The following is a 20,503-nucleotide window of genomic DNA, read 5'->3' as shown; positions in this document are numbered from 1 at the left end:
TGTTATACTTCAGATATGTGACCGGGAAAATAAAAAATCCTTCTCTGTAACTTCAACTCCAGAACAGGTGAACTGTACCTAAATCACTTGCCATATAGTCTTTAAACATAAGGGGTAGGTGAGCAAATCCCATCATTTTCCTGTGAACTGTGTTTTTTCAAATTGGAGGAAACCACCTTATTGGCATTGAATTAACACAGAGCTGCAAAATGCCTGTTCCATTTTTTTTTCCTGTTGAAAATAATAAAAATAAATAAATAATTGCCTTACTTGTGTACAGAAACACCGTAGTTCAAGTTTTAAATATACATCTGACATTATATCGCTATAAAAGTGAGTAGTTTGTAGAGGGTGCTAGTCTCTTTTAGGGTACAAGATTGGTGACAACCCCCCCTTTTATTGCAAATGCTGAGAATAGATTTTAGTTTTGGGGTACCACCTTGCTGATTCCCTTTGCTTTCACCTCAGCTTTCCTGCTGCTGGTAGTTGACTGTCAGTGCATCTCTACATTGTTGGTTTTCAAAAATCATCTGAGGAAAGATGTGTTTTGCTTGATTTGTACATGAGGACTATAGTACACATAAACTGGCAAGGGATTCAAGAGCCTGAAAGTGTAAATGTCAAATATGAAGGGTTTCTCTTGAGCAAAAAATCACCTGCTGTCCATTAGGACAGCCAGATACAAACCATTCAACTATGAGCGATCTGGCTAAACCAGTGACAGGGAACTTAAAGTGTTTTCGGAACTGAAAGCTGTTGTACTGGGTAGCCAGAGAGCTGAGCCATCCCCAGGTGGACTTGGAAGCATCCAACCCAAATATGAAAGGGAGAGTTAGCTTCCAAAATAAATAATTAGGAGTAGACATTTGTAGTAGACAAAGCCAAATATGTTTTCCCTCTTCTGCTTTTATATCAACAGGTGATGGAAGTTACTTGGTTTATACTAAAAATGTTGGAATGTGATAGTCGAGCAGAGTTGTCACACCTGTGTTATGCTTTCCTGGTCGTCTAGACATTCCAGCCTCCGTTCATTCCTGCAGATCTGAATCCATCACCTGTGCTTAATACTTGTGTCTGTTGAAAAAAAGTAAATAGTCATCCAAACGGTGTGTCATGTACATGCTCTTCTAACTTCAAACAGGCCTTTAATTCTTTTGGGTTATGTGAAGTATATTGGTGTCAAGATAGAAAGATAACTTTCAGAGAACCAGGTGTTCATTCTCTGAGAATTTTTTTTTATAGAACTACCCATACATCTGCTGTTTTCTGGTAAATCAGAGTGAGGAATCATGTGTTTTTGACTATCGTACTGCAAGCTTTTCAACCATATCTATGAAGGATGCTATGCAATTTGCTGTAATGATTGTATGTCCTTCTTTGTTGCAATATGGCTTGCAACAGCTAATTCAACGTCCTTCTCTTGAAAATGAATCTTACCCCATCTTTGAAAAGATAAATCTATTCTTTGTCCTTGAGACACAGATACCACAGTTTACTCTTCTTTTCCATACCTCACTCATTGGTCATCTTTCCAAAGCTTCCAGACTCTCAAGAGAGAACAATGCCCATCAGATGTGAGTAGAGTGCCATCTCAGAAAGAATGACCTGATCAAGAAAATTCCCTTCTTCTTTTCTTCTCCTCCCCTTTCACCCGAAATGACTCCTTCAGGAAACGTCCGATCCTTGCGTAGCTCAGTGGATCAAAGTGCTGTATTGTTACATCTTAATCACGTGTGGATGGCTGCAGAAGGGATCAGAGCTCTCTTTGTTCATTAGAGGCTTCTAGGCCAAAACCAGTGCCAGCAGCCATAAAGGAAATATGTGAACCTCTGTTTGGTCACTCAGTGAACCATGTCACTCGAAGGGCTGACTTCCACTTCTCTGCACTTCCTTCGGCAGGAAGGTAGCCTATATCATGGTCCTAAAATATGTTAATGCCAGCAATTGTACGGAAAGGGGATTTCTTTCTTTTCTTTTTTTTTAATATTTGATGTTTTTCTACTAATCTTTCTCCTTGTAGTTTCCTGCTTGTGAGTATCTTCAACTTGAAGTACAAACTAGCATTCAAAATGTTCCAGATTTATCTGTGTCAGATAGAGACCTGGTCTATATCACTGTGGTCTTGCAATCTGTAGTATTTAAAATAAATAAAAAATCTCACAAAGTGCTGTTAGCTAGGAGAGGTGGCGTTGCCCTCTACTCTTCCCCTCTGATTTGAAAGGGTGCCTGTTGTGAGGTTAGTAGCATGCAGCTAAGCCCAGTGCACTATGGAGAGGTCTGAACGTAGCTGTTTCTACCAATATAAAGAAATACTTTTAAAATAATGACTGAACGGGCAATGAGTAATTAAATTAAATAGTTACCTTTCTCTCATAAAGAATTCTTGTAAGAAGGAATCAAAAAGCTTTTTGAATTTTGCCTGTTACATTATTTCCAACAGGAAACTCTTGCTTTACTTTCTCTCCCTTCTCCTCACTTTCCATGCAGTCAGCCATCCAGTTGTATATATTGTTCAGTTTGCACAGGTGTGTGATTACAAATGAACCTGAGACTAACTTGCAGTGGTAAAAATGTACTATGCAGAAGTATGTGCCATTATCAAAGTGTAAGACCATAGACGTTTTTTCTTCCTGTAAAATGGGTTGTTGCAGTGCATGTGTACCTACCGCTGCAGATTGTGACTGGTAATAGGGAGGTGAACTGTTCGTGAAAAACTTGACCAAGTGTTTTAACTTCCTTGTAGCCCATCAAGATTTTGGGAGTGCTTAATGAGGCAAGACAGGATTAGATATGACATTAATAAGACATTGTGTTTCTCCTTTTGCTTCAGTTGTGCATTTTTCTACAGCCATTTTAATGATAATGTCACTTTACCTTGCTATATGATACAAAGTGAGATGTTCTTTACATGTAGACTAATGTGTAGTTGATAGCTAAAGTGCAATCATGTGTCGTTATACTGTTGTATCAAGTGTGAGTGAATTAACTGATAAGAAATTTACTGTCATCTCTAAATGTTAGTAGGGAGAGGAAGACAGAGAGTGAGAAGTTGCGTGTCATGCCAGGTTATTTGTGCACAAACACAAGTGTTACTGTTTATTGGGCTATCTGTCGGTTACTGCCATGCTTTAAAATGTCATCCAGTGAAGAAGGAAAACCAAACAATTTAGCTGATAAATCATATACTATGGATAATGAAAAGCAAATAATTTAACTGTTCTTGTTTACCGTTTGGGTTAGAAAATCAATTGTGCAAAGTAAATGAGTGCATTCACAGAAATAAGGATTGATTTAGGTATGACTTCTGAGTGTACAGGCTATATTACTAGAACAATATAATTTCAAATATAGTTTTATTGGGTTTTTATCTTCATATATTGTATCCATACATACAGGCAATGCTAAAAGGGAAAGAACTTAGTGGTTTAACCAACACTTTGGGTAAAATTCACAAAATTCATATATGGCAACCTTTAATAAAAAATGGAATGTACAAGTGCTACTAGCGGTGTTATGGTCTTGCATGTGTTTTGTCTAAAATAAGCAGAACTGCTCTCTCTCCTCTCCTAAGAATAGCTGAAGATCCAATCAGACCACCAGCCACTGGATTTTTTAATAGGATCCAGTTGTATTTGTCATGCATTTGTCTTTATTCTAAACCCAGTTGACTGCATTTATACCTTATTTTTATTGATAGATCCTGTTAATACATTTTAACTCCTGTCAAGGGAACAAATGAACCATTTTTTGTTTCCTGAGATAGATGTCACTGTTTCACCTTGATTATTCTGAGCATTGTCCACTTTTCCATATATTGCGCTTCAAGCACCGTCAAGTCCCTTTGCGGATTTGTGCTTTCTAGTTGGCAAACATCAAGCTGATACACTACCAGCTGGGCTGGAATTTTTTTTCTTTTAATATGGTGTAATTTCTGCTGGATGGATTAGACATGTTTAGAAGCAGGATGTTTTTTATTGCTTGTAATCTAAAGCCAGTTTATGTGCTTGATCTCTTCACACCTCTCTCTGCTTCCCCTCTTAAGTTCCTGCTGCACTCCCTGTGGTCTGACTGACACAATGATGACACTGTCCTGTCTATTAATCTGTCTACAACTAGGCTTATAAAACAGCATGGCTGGTGGCAGTATTCACTGGATGTAAAGTGGATGTGCTTCATAATGTGCAAATACTTCTTTATTCGAAGTTTGAGAATTTGGTTTTTCTCCAAAACAGTTTTGCAGTAGGCAGCTTACTAGCTTTTCTAGCTTTTCTGGAGCAATGTATAAAACACTTTATTTGTTGCTTTGATTTTTTTAAAAAACCCTACTGTTAGTGCTTCATCTTGTAATGAGGTCATTTCTTTTTTGAGAGGACAATTGGAAATATTCCATTACTAAGATTTCAAATTTTAGCTGTTACCAAGTAGACTTTTTTTTGTTTAAGTCCCTAAAACATCTGTGAATTATTAGCAACATATCATTAGTACACTGATCTATTATAAACCAACAGAACCACTTTCCAGTTATGGAAGCAAACATAAAATGTTACTTGGCAAATTCTAGTTTGTTCAGTAACCCTGGCACAGACTATCTGTCCATATTTATAGGACCATGCTAAACATTCAAATCTAAAATGTTATTGAAAAATGTAATTTTAGTTTTCAGGGGTTTTTAATGTATTCATCTCCCTGACCTGCTTGCAACAGTTGCTTCTTTTTCTTGGAAATCTGGAGCACTGTAAAGTTGAAAACTGAGTCCCTGAGCTGGAGACTGAGGCATATTCGGTAGCCTGTTACTGGTTATCCCCTTCTTATGCCACCCAATGCCTCAAAGGCATTACAAAATAATACTAGATCCAACTGGAAGTGTCAGGTCTAAAACCACAATATAGTGCTACTATGAGGCTATAGAAAAACAATGACTCAGGGTTTTTTTCGTGATTATGGCTGAAAGATATTCTATTTATTGTTTAATTGCTTTTGTGCTACTTTGAAGCTGCACAGGCTGTGGTGGAATGACACTAGATCCTATATGATACATCTTGGCATAGAAATGACAAAATAGTTTAATCGTATTAAACCTTTCAATTACTGCCCTACAAATGACTGTGTTCTTGATGAGTTTCTTATTCAAGTAACTCTTGACCTCATAAAATATTAAACTCATACTGAAACCTACGCTTTGTAATGCCAGGTTTTTTTCACATTTTCAGTTTACACAGTTAACTTGTATCAAATTTAAAAATAATGCTTTAAAAGAATCAATTTCATGGTGAATGCATCTAGGCAAACAAGTAATTTAAACAACATCTTACTTGTGTGTAGCAGACCGTTTTACAAGTAACTGAGAGTTTTACAAGCCTGTGTTTCAGACAGGATGATTGGTTGTTTCTTACATGTGAGCTTGGGACTTAAACTCATTAAGTTCAGTATACGGAACCTTTCCTGGCCTGCTATCGAGCACTTAGTTAAGGTCTTTTTAGCAGTAGTCATATTCTGTAGTTCATTATTGAGAAATGGCAAAATGGTGCAAATTTCAAGTAGGTTCTCAAAAAGCTAGTGGTATACACTGTAACCTTTTAGCTTGTCTAGTGGTCAGCAAACTCTTTATATGATGATTTCTAATGTAAAGAAAACTCAATTAGTAATTGCAAGTGCGCAAATTCTTGCAAGTAATTGCAAGAAGACTTATCTTGAGCATGAGAGCCCCAAAATTTAAAGATGTGATTATACCTTCATTAGACAATAGTTTTGAATAGATATGTTACTCTCTAAGGTGAGCGGAGAGTGCTTAGAAAAATTTGTTGCGTTAAGATATTTCAGTAAACTGATATTAATCTTCTCATCCTCTTAAAAAATCATGTCAGGCATATCCTTCCTATATACAATTTCCTTTCCAGTGAAAAGCTTACCCCAGGTGTAACGCTAGGACCTGTTGGTAAAAGTGTGAGTCAGATTCAGAGGTAGCAGGAAGGAGCTGCCTGTCCAGCCTGCAGAAGCCCTGTTTCCCTTCCTGCTGGAATCCCTTAACAAATACCTGCTTTTGTTCTTCGTTGATACAATCATGAGAACTAGGGTATCACCAGGATATAATCTTGCTGCTGTTAGGTGCTTTTCTTCAGAAATAATCTGGCTTTTCAGTGACACCATAAAGGCACTCCACAGTTGTAAGTATACAAAGACAAGCCTTAATTCACTTTATCAAAGTAACAATAGCTTTATTACAGATCCTGTTCTAAGCATCTTTTATTATCAGTAGCCCTTGTTCAAGGAGGCAAATATATTTTATAAATGCTGTCTGTCTGCCCTAGAATTCAGACATTGTTTGGAGAAGAGTGTGGTTTCTTTGGGTATGGTTTTTTTTTTTTTTTTTAATGTAAAGGTTGATATCCTGATTGAGGTGTCAGTGGATCTTCATTTATGTATATGCAACTCTTGATCTACTGCCTATTATTTCATCTTTTTACTTGAAGTGTGGGTCAGGATAATGTAAGGCAAGTGGTATCTTGATACGGTATGTGAAGAATATTCATTACTCTCTTGCTTGCCCCTTCCCATGGGACCTTTTTACTAAAAGACTTCTCAGACAGGTGGAACTCTCTGCTGCAGCCTGAGGTAATGGAAAGAATAACACTGGAGCTTGGAAAGAGAGAGATTCTAGCCTATTACCTTTAAGTTCCAGAGTCAAAAGACCCACACAAAAGACCTTCAGCATCTTACTGTATGCACCCATCCTTCTGGTCATGCCTGGCTTTTCCAGCATCACTGCTGCAAACCTCTGCGTTAGTTCACTAATTCTTCTTCCCAGCATGGAAAATAGTTCAGTTACATGACTTAAAACATTCAGTTGTGTAAAGTGCTCCCTTTTTTCTGTATCTGTGATGGCTCATGCATTTCCTGTAATTTTAGTGGTAGTGACAAATTACTTTTGCACGTGGGCGTTCTCTATACCCCTGTGTACAGGACTGTGTCAGATTTGATCTGTGTAATTTTCCTCTTGGTATCCTTGTGCTTTATGAAGGAATCTGCAACCTGTTAGGGGCCTTACTCAAGCAAGTTCCTAGTCACAGAACATGAAGAGGTGCTGCCATATTTCTAGGTGGAGAGTTATTAAATATCAAGAAACAGAAATGAGTCTGGAGTGCCTGGAGTACTAATTTAAAGTGGTGGCTTGCTGTGAGTTTTGAAACATGGGTGCTTCCAGAGGCCTGGACCTAGACAACCCAAAGCACAGATCTGCTTCCTCTAACTGTAGGGCAAGGAGGAAATCCTCAGAAACAGGTCCTGCAGAAGTCCCTGGTGCTGGAGGAACTGGAGGGTTACAGAGACCGTGGCATTCTGGCAGCCAGGAACTGAAGCTGGCAGTTGCAGGGTCTCTCAGAGCACTTTTTGCCTCAAAAATATAGTATGTTAACTTCTTCCAAAATGGATTTATTCCACAGTTCCTGCCTTCAAACCAGGAATGGTTAGTTGCTGTTAGTTCTGGACTTCCATTGCCTCTGTGTGAACTTCAGAGCTAATAGCTAATCATACTCCCATGAGCAAAGGACCTAAAGGGAGCTTGAAACCATGCTACATTTATACACTGTGCTCTGTACCTGGTACAGAACAAGTGAAATAGGCACAACCACTGTCTCATCTTCCGTGCATGAGAGCACACATTTTGTAGAATTGCAGCTACTGCTGAATAAATAGCTTTTCTTTTGTGTTCACACTGGCTGTTGGCTTGGAATGGTTTCAGCAGTGCAAATGTGGGGAACCAACCACAAAGCCCTTAGAAATCCTGTTCGTTGCTGTTGATATGAGAATACATGTCCATACAGTGTTTTGGTGCTTTGCAGACGTGGGCATGGTATACAGATGTTATTTATTCAAGTGCTAGATTTATATACATGTTCAGGCAAATGCAGATGAATCATCACATATGCACTTCTCCAGAAAACATCTGAACAGAAAACATGCCATTTGCAGAAGAGATGTCATAATAAGGATTGATCTTTGGAATTCTGATTATTCTAAGAGTTATTTTGACATTCAACATCACAGGTAAACTTCTGAAGGCAGGGGGATGGGGGGAAGGTAAAAACTCAGCACTTGTGTACCTGTGTCTCTCTAGTTCTGTTACTACTTGAAACTACAGTCTGTAGTTAAAGCTAGCATATTTTGCTGCTGAAATCAACATACTCTGTTGTTAGTATTATATTATGAAGTAAACCGTGAATATCTACAGTCTATTAAAAAAAATACGCTATGAAAACTCTGCAAAGATCTGAAATATATCTGCTTAAAGGTCTTGAGTTTCTACTAGTTATTTGTATTCCTTAAGTTATTTATCTGAAGGTGGGGGGGTGGGGATGAGTGTGAAGGTAGAGAGGAATGAGTGGTGGTATAGTAAAAGCTTTAATTGGTTTCTTGTAAAATTATCTTTGGTTGTGCGCTTTTTTTTTTTAAATAGGCTAGGGCAATGATAGTATGAACAAATTGTCCTAAGTTTAAATTGATCTCAAATTCAATCATTTATTTTTGGTATATCTTAAGAATCAATTTGGATATTATAAGAATATACTTAGACAAAAAAAATTGTTGTTATATGCAGTACATTGGTATTTTTGAGTCTAGGTAGTATGTGTGAGGGTGGGAAATGTGATTTTTTTATGTCCTCCAAATAGCTGATTTTAGCCAGGGCTGATATTCAGCGTTACTGTTTAGGATTTTATATTCTAACACTGACTTTATGTACCTGTCAGACATTCTCTGTTGCAACCCAAAGTACTTCAGAAAACACGGTGACTAAAAGAGGAAACAATAGGAGCAGTAACTTAAAGGGTTAGTTGTGGTCTTGTATTAAATGTGATGTTCGATTTCCACTTCTCTTGAAATCTTTGGAATAAATTAAAGAATTAAAGCTGTAGATATTAAAGGAAAATATTTTACTGTGCTTTCATTGCACACATTTTTGTACAGTGCCTCCTCTGTTCTTGTTTCAGTTGTCATTCAAGAAGGGATGCTCTTTTGCTCACTGTGGGGTTGGATATTGTGACCCCTTGTCTTGTTTGTCCAGCCCAGCACTGGCTGTATGAACCTTCATCTGGAAGTCTGGTTTTCTCTATATAGCTATGCTGATGGTGCTTTCATTTTATCTCTGTGTCTTCCAGTTGTAAGAAAAGCACATGCTTATATAAACAGAATCTGCTGGGTGAATGGGACGTAGAAGGCAAAGTATAGATGTATTTTTTAACAGCTACTGATTCTTACTGTTTCTTTTGAAGAAATTAGCAGAATGTGACCAAAGAAATCTAATACACCATAGTACATTGTTGTGTGGTAAAGACTTGCATGAAAAGAGCTGATAGATGCTAGTAGCTCCTTAAAGTCCATCTTTACTTCCATCCATATACATGCAAATCTCAGTAGTATTTTTGCACCCTCAGCAGTTTTCTGTCCTCACTTTCATCCATCTTATTTGTCCCAGACCTATTATAACATGACCATATGTATCTGTATGACAAAAAAATACTCATCCTTTTAAAAAATCTTGCACTCTCTCCATCCTGATAAGTGATGCAGTATTTTATATTTTACAGTAAGCATCCGTCTGTGTTAATCTTCCAGCTCTCTAGCTCACTCTTTTTCTTGTCTCACACTTGCATTTGCCAGTACTGTGTGCTCTCTGTTTGGAACAGTGTGTCTATGCTGGTTTGCCAAGCGTCCTGTTTCTTCATTCAGAGCAGTTAGGTATCTTCTTTAAAACAATTTCTTTCTTCAGTCACTTGCAATTTAAAAATTGTAGTGCCTTGTGACCACTGGAGATAACAAGGATGGAAAAGTGCATCTGTTCCACAAAACACTCTGGAAATTATTTTGTAGAATATGCGTATAACTGTATTCCTCTTTGTAAAGACTTAAGAGCCAAAAATACAGGCCTGGTCTCTTAGAAAGCTAAGTACAAAGCTCAGATGGAATTGTTTTAGGTAATCTTTTGTAAAAAGCAAAATTTAAAAATTAATAAATAAAAAAGATTGGAAAGCTGTACAAACTAGACATACTGATTTGTAAAGCATTCACCATCACCCGTGAGGAGCTGTGCAAAAAGGCTTGTGATAGTTTTGAAATCTTGTCTAGAGAAATTGCCTACCCCGCCATCACACAGAAATGCTGAAGACAACAGACAACAGTGTGGGGTTTTCTTTTGGTTTCGCTTCAGCAGGTCATATTTTTAAAAGAAAGAAAAAAGAAGCTCAGTTTCATAATTCTGATTATCATAATATGTGCTTAATTGAGTCATTGCAGATTTTTAACATTGCATATACAGACTAAGGATTCAGTGGCACACACAAGTCAGTGAAATATTTAGATTCAAAGAACTATTATTTAAGAGCATGTCTGTGGCTGTCAGTGTTGCTTAATCTCAGCTGGCATTCCTGGAAATAGCCCTGTGTATAGGTCGCTCCAGACCACAGCATATCACTGTCCCTTCCCATCAGCTGAGGCACTTTCATTCCCCTCCCTGTTGTGTAAGAGCTATTCCATATGGAGTCAATAGATACGAGGTATACGTGTTTTAGGAGGGGTGCTTATGAGACATAGGTGCATTACAAGGATCCCTCTAGACATGGATGAGATCACTGCTATGAAGAGGCATGTGAGCAGGCACACGTGAAGTATCTCTTCAGAAGGTTGTGAAGTATCTCTGTAGGAAGAATAAATGTTATGAAACTTCCGCTGACAGTTTTGCACATTAGAGCAGCTGTTCTGGTCAGACACACGGTTCTTTTTAGCCAAGTGGGGTGTCAGATAAAGATCTAGCAGATTTTTAGGGAGAAGCATGAAAGTGTTAACTCCTGTACAACAGTGGATTGAGCTAGTTGATTTAAGATGAAGTGGCTACTGATACATTTCACCCACTCTTATAAATCACTATACTCGGAACAGGACCAGCAGAAAAGCATGTGTAGCAAGCAGCTCAAGAGGCTGTGCAGTTTGCAGTCCAGCACATAAACTAACATAAACTAGAGTGCATTTCAATTTACTTTTTAGCATCAGTGGTGATTTAAGCAATGGGTTCCACTCTGTGGTTAGTAGGTCAACATTTGTGGTTTCTATTTAATTTGCCAGAGTTTCCTTTCTTTTGTTTTCTGTTTTCCTTTTTTAGACAAGACTTCTTTTACCTCTAATACCATCCTTTTCCTTATTGCAACTGTTGAAAACTTTTTTTGTTTCTTTTAAAGTCTTCTGTAGCAGTATAAATATACTCTGAGCCTCTAATTATGGTATTTTTTTCTATGCCACCTGCAAGCATTTTACCTTTTTAGCTGCACAGTTAATTTTCTTTAAGTTACTTATTTTATGTAGTTTCCCTTTTTAAAATTTAATGCTATGTGGTGGACTTTTGGCTTTTTCTCTTCTCCAAAGATACTGAATTTGCATATGCTTTGGTCACTGTTATAGCAGCTTGTCATCCGTGAAGTTGGCAATCAAAATTGCCTCTCTCTTCTGTATCTTCTAAACAGTTGCTCCCAAAGGCATATTTTAGTGATGTCTGAAAAGGTAATCTCAGCATCATAGCTCAATGAAACTTTCATAATGTGAGTATGGGGAACCCCAGTCTTCCATTATTACTGCATTTCTTGTCCATGCAGATTTGGGATAGGCGAATGAAGCCTTTCTTGTGGCTAATACAAGCATTCAGCAAATTAGGTAACTTTAGTTTAATTCATACCTACACCAGTCACCATCTTGCAGTAGTACTTGATTAATCTTGTAAAAGTCTTTGAAAGATTTAGACTGGTGGGACACAGACATGACTGTGCAGCCTTTGATTAGATGTGATATACATGTGTTGTACAATTTTTTTCCAGAACAAAATTGTTCAGTAAAAGAGCAATAGATGAAAAAATACTTTATCCATTAAGTTCTACAAATACAGCCTGGTATTGTAAGTGACTACCTGAATTTTGTGTTTGTTTACAACAGATTAATCAGAGTGGGTTGGAAGCCTTTTTGCGTTGGTGGAATTTTGTATTAAATTTTTGAATTGGAATGAAAAATAATAACTTTCAGCTTTCTTTCATGTTAATAGATAGAAATGACTCTGTATTCGTAGATTACAGTATCTAAGTTTTCCTGTACTTCTTGTGTTCATGTGTGTTGTGAACTGGGTAGATGAGATTTTGTAATAGAACATATAAAAACTTACAGCAGGGCCTGGTTACTCAGTTTACATACATCAATTTAGTAACATCAGTTCCATGCTGCTATGCTAATCTACACCAGCTGAGGTTCTGGGCACCATTCCTCTTATTGTGTCTTGACTTTTCTAGCACGTAGGTTAAGCAACATTTGATAACCATATGCTTAGTATATTGTGCCAGTAGAATAGGACGTAGAAGGTGGAGTGTGGGAAGAGTGGGAAGAACTGCAAATGTGTATTGTTAGATTTTATTGACTTCAGAATGTGGCATAAAAACAATGTCAGCTTCTCTATAAAACAAGGCCCACGTGTGGAGTCAAGACATACAGTGAAATCCTGTAAAACAGTAGTAAAGAAGTCTTTAAATTGTGTGGATTTAATTGATTATAGTTTCTTCTAAGGTTATAGCTTAACAATTTAGCAATCCCAAAGTAAACTCTTAGAAATGTGAAGTCAGGATGTAAATGAATGTCTAATGGGTCAGACATCTGAAGTGTGTTTGAGTCTATATTTTGCTTTGGCATCTGTGAACAGGCAGAAGGCTTTTCACCATTTATGCAAGAGGGGAAGACAAGAACTTCTCTTAGGAACTCACCCCTTTTGTGCTAGTGGGATTGAAGTCAGCTGTAAAATAGTTACTGCTTATTATCTGATAATGCAAGAACTACCTAGGTAGGTGACTATTCCAAGAATTTCAGCTTCCTTTGGATATTTTGGTGATTAGTGTGCATCCTGTTAGGAAATCTGGTAGGGAATGAGTGTGAATGATGGTCATCAGGGCAGAAAGCAACTAGAGAAACAAAAGCAGATGCAGAGCTGAGAGCATTCCAGTGGAATACTCAACTGTATAAACACTGTTGGGCCTCTGATTGTATCAGTCTATTTTCATGTAGTTGTTTCATCTTTTACATGTAAAAAATGATTCCTTTTGAAGTCTAAAAATCTTAGTTGTTTTTAGAACTGAATGACATCTTCTGAGTTAAAGGAGAAGTTAAAGTAAATGGGAAAATACTTGTCTCTACAAACTTCTTTCTGGAAGTCTCAAAGTCATAGAGTCTGCTTGCAAAGCCCTGGGCTTTAGCAAACCCCATTGTGGTGTGAAGTTTAAATAAGGAAATACAGTAACATACCACAGAGTATCCCGTGGGTTGTGGAAAATCACTTCTGTGCTACTTCTGGTTTAGTTATTTATTATTTATAAGGTGATTAGTATTATTTTTCTGTATTTGGATTAGAGAAAAATCATCTAGCAAGTCTCTTTTTCTCTGTCACTTGTGTGAATATAAGCAGTTGTGCTTTTATGCCATTATCAAAACTTCCCATTCAATAGCCACTCTTAATGATCACTTTAATTTCAGCATTCGTCTAGGCCCTGTTAATGGACATACTCTGAACTGTTCCTTAGGTGTGGAAAATAATGACAACACATGCTAGTTTTGTTACATTTTGATTACATTCCTAGACATAGGAAAAAAATCATTTTAATCAATGTTGGGCATCCAAATAAATAATACATCTGTAAAATTTGTTTCACTGAATCAGTTGATGCTGGTTTACTGCTGAAATAGAAATTCCATCTTGGCATCTACAGTCACTGAAATATAACTTAAAGTTACTGTATTTTTCTTGGCTAGAGACTACCTAGTTAAGCAGAGTATTTGCCCACAAACTCTCAAGACTCAGTGCTAGTCTACTTACTGCCATCATTTCCTTGTAGGTGTTTCTAGATATTTAATGCTTTTAGACCCAAGTACTGTCCTTACAATGTAATGACCTTTTCCTAATCATTTCTTCATATGGTATAGCCTTCATTCAACAGGCTATGTAGGTAAGATTGCGGACAGAGTTCAGTGAGCTCAAGGGGCTGATGGCAACAGACTTCCAGTAGAGGGGGTGTGGTGGACATCCTCTGGGTTGTGGGTCTGCAACATCTCAAATTGCTCAGCCATTTTTGTCAGCTTAACACCAGCAGGCTGCTGCATCAGCTAGCTGCACCGACACCTTGCTTCGGTATGCCTGTCTGCAGCTTTGCCTTCCTCCTCTTATTTAGCAGTCAAGGAGGCTGTTGCTGAAACAGGCAAAAAGAGCTTTCTTACCCTGCTTCTCCTGTACTACGATTGGTGCCATTCATTCTATATATTAATGGCGGTAAATTCAATTTGGCGTCACTTCAGTTGCTGGAGACTTTGCAATATATTCCTTATAGAGATTAGTATCTACTTTCTGATCGCATGTAACCATGCTAGCATATCAGATACTAGTACTGCACTGGGATAGCAATGATGAAGAGTGTGTATGCTGATATAAAAAAGAAGTGGTTGTTGAAGTCCTGTTTATTTCAACTGGTAAGTTTTCTGAAATTTGTGTCAGAGGAGGTGGATGCAAGTACCGCACTTCATTTTAACATATCTGCAGGTTGATACAATTCTGCTTTATTGGAAATAGATTATAAAAGGTTTCACCTTTTTCTTATCTGGGGAAGCAGAAGTTCCCACCTCAAAACTGTTTCTTTTCTGATATTTGTTACTAAATACTCTGCTCAGAATTCCTTTCTAAAAAATAAGAAACCCCTCCTGCCATGTTGTCATGCTTGAATTCTGATTCATGTGAGTTGGTTTCTTCTATTAGAATACATTACTAGATAAACAAAACTGTTGTATAGACACTATAAGAGCTGGATAGGGATGCTGCAGCTTGTTTGGGCTTTGAAAGCCTTTTTTATCTTCCCTCACCCCCCCACCCCCCACCCCCCCACTTCTTCCATTTTTTTTATTCCCCATGCATGTGGAACCTTATACCGCATGGCCACAGTTGCCTGTCTAGGGCATCTGCTACCTACCACAATACTAGTAACTGTTACTGTTGTGCGTATTTGTGGCTCAATCTGTGATAAAAGAAAATTAAGAATATTTGGCAGTAATCAATCACAAGGAACAAGAATGTGCAAACTAAGTCAGGAATAAATATTGTTGTTGGTATGTTGACAATAGCAAGTACTGATGGATATGATTTTAGATGTGAAATCTAAATGTCTTATTTTGACAAGTCAAACATGAGTAGACTTTTGGATCAAATAGTATTGGATCAAATATTATCAAAGGCTAAAATTTTTATGAAAACAGTAATCTGTGGACCAAAATAACCTGCAGACTGCTGTCTTCTCCTAAGAGGCATCAAAAGTATGTTTTGACATTGTACTTGCTATTTTGAGAAGTGACTGGAGTATACTATTAAATGAAAACTTTTCTTGCGCAGCCTTTCTGTGGGTCTGTGTTTCTGCCTTGACAGTTGAAGTAATTAGCATCAGTGATGATTGGTCTTTCCAAGAAGCTGAATCTTCCTCAGTTATTTTGTCAAGGCTTTTAATCATCTTAAAACTTGCAATTCTGTATTACATCATATTATTATGCCTCCTTGCTGCACAGTTGCTGCAGAAGTGAAGGTGGAATTGGTTTAATTAAAAGGTTTTCTTCTTTATAGGCATTATGAGATATTGTTAGTAAACAGCTCAAGTCTGCTGGATTGTGCTGGATTTTTCACTATGACTGTAGAAAACCATCATGTTTCATGTATAGTACTTATTACTATCCTAATCACATCAGTGTGCTAGTCATCTATGTATAATTTTAGAAAAACTAACTGATTTTGGAGGAATCTTTATTTTTTTAATGTTCTCAAGGGTGTTGAGAAACCCTCTGCTATAGCTCACCTTTGGCTGGAATGACTAGAGTTTGTACATTTTTGACAGTTCTTTTGTGTAGTTAGAGTAGTCTGGTGACAAATTCTGCGTCTTAAATGTGATGAAACATATAGCTTTAATTTTAAAATACAAACATAACCTAAGATTTCTTAGTTACTTTTGCTCTTTTGGCTATGTTTTTGAACACTTGTTTTGTTTGCTTTGCTCTTGTCTTAAGTTCATCGATTTCTTCCCCAGACCTCCCAGGCTGTTAAATGTATGGGTAGAATGGTAGCTTCCAAGCAGGTCACTCACCCCTAAAGAAAACACTTTCAGGTCACATCATATAACCTGTATTATAAGAACAGCTGTGGGTAAGATTCTGAAAATGAGTATCCTGATCTTTTTACATGAGTTTTTTTAATAGTTTGGTTTCGTTTCATTTTGTTTTTTAGATGAGACACAGAGTTGTCGTTATAATATTAATACATTGGTCTTTCTTTTTTTTTTTCTCCCCCACTTAATAGATAAAAAAATATTTCGAACTTGAGCCACTTGCACGTGGAAAGCGCTGGATTCTTAAACCCTGCTCCTTGGATGATATGGACGCAGTAAAAGACAGCTTCTCCCTTCTAATAAACTTGCTAGAAGAGAGAGACTTCGAACCTTCAAGAATGTGAAACACAAAGAGAGAAGAGTGGTTCTCTAGGCATCACTGTACCTGCACATTCTGTTCACAGCGTAATTATGTTGTAATATCAAGACTGTGCTGTGATATGTTGTTCATACACAGATAGTGCAGAATGTCCCTTTGCTAAAATAAATATTCTGTGAATCAAGTACACAACTATTTCCAGTAAAGTTGTCTACACTACTGAAATAGGAAGTTCCTCTTTGTTTACCACTATTTCTGCATACTGCATGTTGCTGTCTTGGATTGCGATCATTCTTGACAGGTAATTTTACACACACAGAAATGATGTAGTCTGTAAAGGAGAAATTATACATGCTACCTTTGTTTTTTAAAAAAAAACAACCAATGTCTTAAGGATTTGTGAGACTAATTTATATTAGCTCGTTTACTGACCCCATGGTATGGAAAAGCACAGCCACTGAAAACCTTAATAGGATACTTTGAAGGCAAGTAGTTTCATGTTAATGCAAAGGCTACTCCTAAGTGTTACTAAATGAAAACATAGTTGACAAGTTACAGCATATCTTACCAAAGGCAGAACTGTTATTTTGCTGGAAGTTTTCTGAAAGGTAAATTAGCAAACATAATGTGCACATAACAGTATTTGGAGAAAATAGGGGATGTTAATAGGTGGTCTAAGTAAAAATATTATTAGAAAACAGAAAGTTGGATAAAGTAATAATTTGCATTGAAAGTAGTTTTCCATAAGAGAAGCAAAGCAAATGTCTTTTAATTCAGCTGTGGAGGCTTTATTACTAGTTAGAAGTGTTACTGATTTTAAGTAAGGATTGCTTCCTTTATCACTCATTCATAGACTACTGTTATCATAACATTGTCAAGGCATCTATACCATAATTAAGGGCCTTCCAGTGTTTGTAACTATAAGCTGCTCTTTTCAAGTGATTATAACTTGTTCTTTGGAACTTCCTCTGGGCTAAATGTTACTTAGAAGACAAAAAAGTATTCATTGGAAACGACATTTGTGATACATTTGGAAAAATCCCATTAGGTTCCAGTAACATTGCATCCAGTAACAGTGCATATTTTCTCTTTCCCATTTTTCCCCACTGTAGGACTGCCGTTCTTTGGCTGCGTTTTGTTGGTTTTTAAAGAACTTGTAAACCAATTTTGTCCTTTAAAGAAATGTGCCAGGTCACTGGTTCACCCTTAAGTCAGTCACAACAGGGTATGAGCGGATCAGTTACTGGACTGATCCACACCTTGAATGTTGTGCCTTGTGCATTCAGCTACCCCCGTGCATGAGCATCTGCAAACACAAACTGTAGTGGTGTGTTAGTGGTTCCTCATCGATTCTGCTTGTTTTGAAGCTCATAATTCCTTTTTTTCAGGGCTTTAAGCAACATATCTTTTCATGCAAAAGCTTGCTTTGTTGGGTTTTTTTGTTTTTTTTTTTTTAAGTTTGAAGTTTATTGTGGTTTCTCAGTAGTTTATTTGGAAATATGGAAATAGCAAGGACCAGCTTTTAAAGGCTTATAAAAGCCATTTCTCTATTACTTGCAATTACACTCTATGTTAAACAATGTTTTTAATAGGCTTTTTGTTTAATTTTCAATTTCCATGGATTTCTTGCATTGCTCCCTCAGAATTGTTTCTGCCCGAATGCATGGCCTGGTGATCACTTTTTTAACTTGCTTCCTATTATCAGAAAGAAGCTGGAAAAACTAGTAAGCTCCTTGTTTAATTTTGTGGTAGAATAGGCAGAAAGCCTGAAGGGCATCTCTTTTTTGCCTTGTTTTTCTTCTCTTTCCTGATAGGTCAGTCACCTCACTCCTAATACTCAGAAATACCCAAGAACTGGAATTGTTCACTTTAAAACACAGAAAGGAGCCCTACGTTGGTTTGGTTCTCTCTGCACAATTTAGATTGGACCCAGCTTCCTATACATTTCTCTTGTGTGGGATAAGGAGGCTCCTTTCCCTGGATATAAGAGGAACTGGATCTAATTTACAAATCCAAACTCTGTTTTAGCTGACATGAGGCTAACATTGGAGGCTGCAGAGTCCCCAGACTTCCACAAGGTCCCCAGGTTTCTGTCCTGTTTAGGGACAATGGCAAATAAGAAGTGGTAGAGAGGAGTGAGAGAATTATTTCCCAGAGAAGGCAGGCAGTTTGGGGAGGCAAAAAGAGGGATTCAGAGCTTTTACTGTTTTTTTCATTGAGCATTAGTTAGAAGATGACACTCTGAGGTTTTTTTACTATTTTCCCCCTTATTTTGCATATTAAAGTTATGGACCAAAAGGTACAGCAAATGAAAATAAGCCCAACCGTATTGTTCTTAAAACCATACTTACTGATACCATCAATGAGTCTGGTCCAAAACCTTCGATTTCTGAGTTACATTTTGGCCATGATTTCCCACTATGCACTGTCAGAGGGTGCTACGAGACTTAACATGGAAAAAGCCCAAGTAGTCAATGAGAACATGGCTTTGGCATATGACAGTGGCCAATTAGAACAGGAGCTTTTGATGCGTAATGCTTTTTCTTCAGGAAAATGCCTGCTGCACAGGAACAGTGATTATTACTATTTTTCAGAATAATTTTGGATATGCTTTTTCTTAGTAATACAGTGATCATTCCTCATCACAGGTTGAAACAATACCTCATAACTGCTTAAGGCTAAGACCAACGCTTAACTTTACTTTGAATGTAGTTCTTCTGTGGTTTTGTGTTGTGGATGGAATTAATAGATGTGTACCTTTTTAATGTCTATAAACACATGCACCTTTTTATGGAGGAATTTAAAATGTTCATAGCAGCTCAAGTCACACTTCCTTGTCTGGAATGTCGTCGAATGCTCTGGCTGTGATAGTATATGTAAGCACCATGCTGTTTTTATTCAGATGAACAATCTCAATTGATTCTTTTTTTTTTTTTTTTAATCTTTTCACATGTGTTCATCTTTTATTGGAAATAAACTTAGGCACTAAGCTCTACTTTCCATACAAGTTCATTAAGGAGTGAACATTGTCTTTTTAAAAAAGATACTGTGCTTTAATGTTCTTTAGCCATCTGTTAAATTACTCTGTGTGTGTATGTGTATGTGCCCACATTGGGCTTCTCAGACCTGTGGCTGTCTGCAATGTCTCAGCCGTCAGAATGAAAACATTATCAATCAGTATCCAACAACAGCTGGTTTTGACAAGCTTCTGTCTGCTGCCTAATGCTTTACAACTTGTCAATAAGACCTCTTTGTCTACCCGCTCTGAGCTGGCAATCTTACTGCTTCCATGTTGTGTCCTGTACTTGTACTTGTATGAAAAAAAGTTAAATCTTAGTGGGGATTGATATTTTCTTGCTGTATAATGGTTCATGTGTATCTTAGCTTCTCACTTCCAATGTGCTATACAAAAATCTGTGATGTATTATTTCATTTAATTTCTTGCATTTCATTATATTTATAGAAGTTGCAGATTTTTGTACCATGTTAGTTAATACAGTTGCCTTTTTGTAATGGCAATTAATTTATATTACAACAGTTTGTATCTTTACGGTAGTCAAAAGTATTAGTTAACTGCCATATTATCTTGACTTTATACTAAGAATACAGTGTCTATACACAGAAGTTGACCTATTCAAGTGGACAACTGGTGACATGAGGAACTTGTACTGTTTGTGATTTATACATGATTTCCATTATTAAAAAAAAAAAAAGAAAATAAACACTGTGTAGAGTTGAGTTGCTAAGTTTGGATTTTTTGAGTAGTAGCCAGTTTGAGAGTGTGGCGTTATTAGCTTGATTTGGAACCTTCAAGATAAATTATTTATTCCTAGTTAAAAAATAAAATTACTGTATAATCATTGTTAAATTATACATAGTTTTACATACACACACACACACATATATATAAAAAATAGAAACTCTAAAAACTGGCTGGTTTATTTCTACAGCAAGATGTTACTCTGGAAACATATCTGAAAGA

General features: G+C 37.0%; 1 protein-coding gene across 5 annotated transcripts in view; it reads left to right on the top strand.

Moving 5' to 3' along the window:
* Positions 1-20,259, top strand: part of ARL15 (ADP ribosylation factor like GTPase 15) — a 224,703-nt gene extending 204,444 nt beyond the window's left edge. For all 5 annotated transcript variants that reach the window (XM_055699176.1, XM_055699175.1, XM_055699172.1 and 2 more), the window contains one exon: positions 16,394-20,259. In XM_055699176.1, coding sequence (XP_055555151.1) covers positions 16,394-16,546 — 153 coding nt within the window. In that variant the 3' untranslated portion in view covers positions 16,547-20,259. The remainder of the gene's footprint in view (positions 1-16,393) is intronic.
* Positions 20,260-20,503: the final 244 nt, after the last annotated feature.

The sequence above is a fragment of the Falco cherrug genome, chromosome Z, assembly GCF_023634085.1.
Source record: "Falco cherrug isolate bFalChe1 chromosome Z, bFalChe1.pri, whole genome shotgun sequence".
Taxonomy (NCBI): domain Eukaryota; kingdom Metazoa; phylum Chordata; class Aves; order Falconiformes; family Falconidae; genus Falco; species Falco cherrug.
The sequence above is the reverse complement of the archived record's forward strand: the minus strand, read 5'-3'. Positions and strand labels throughout refer to the sequence as shown.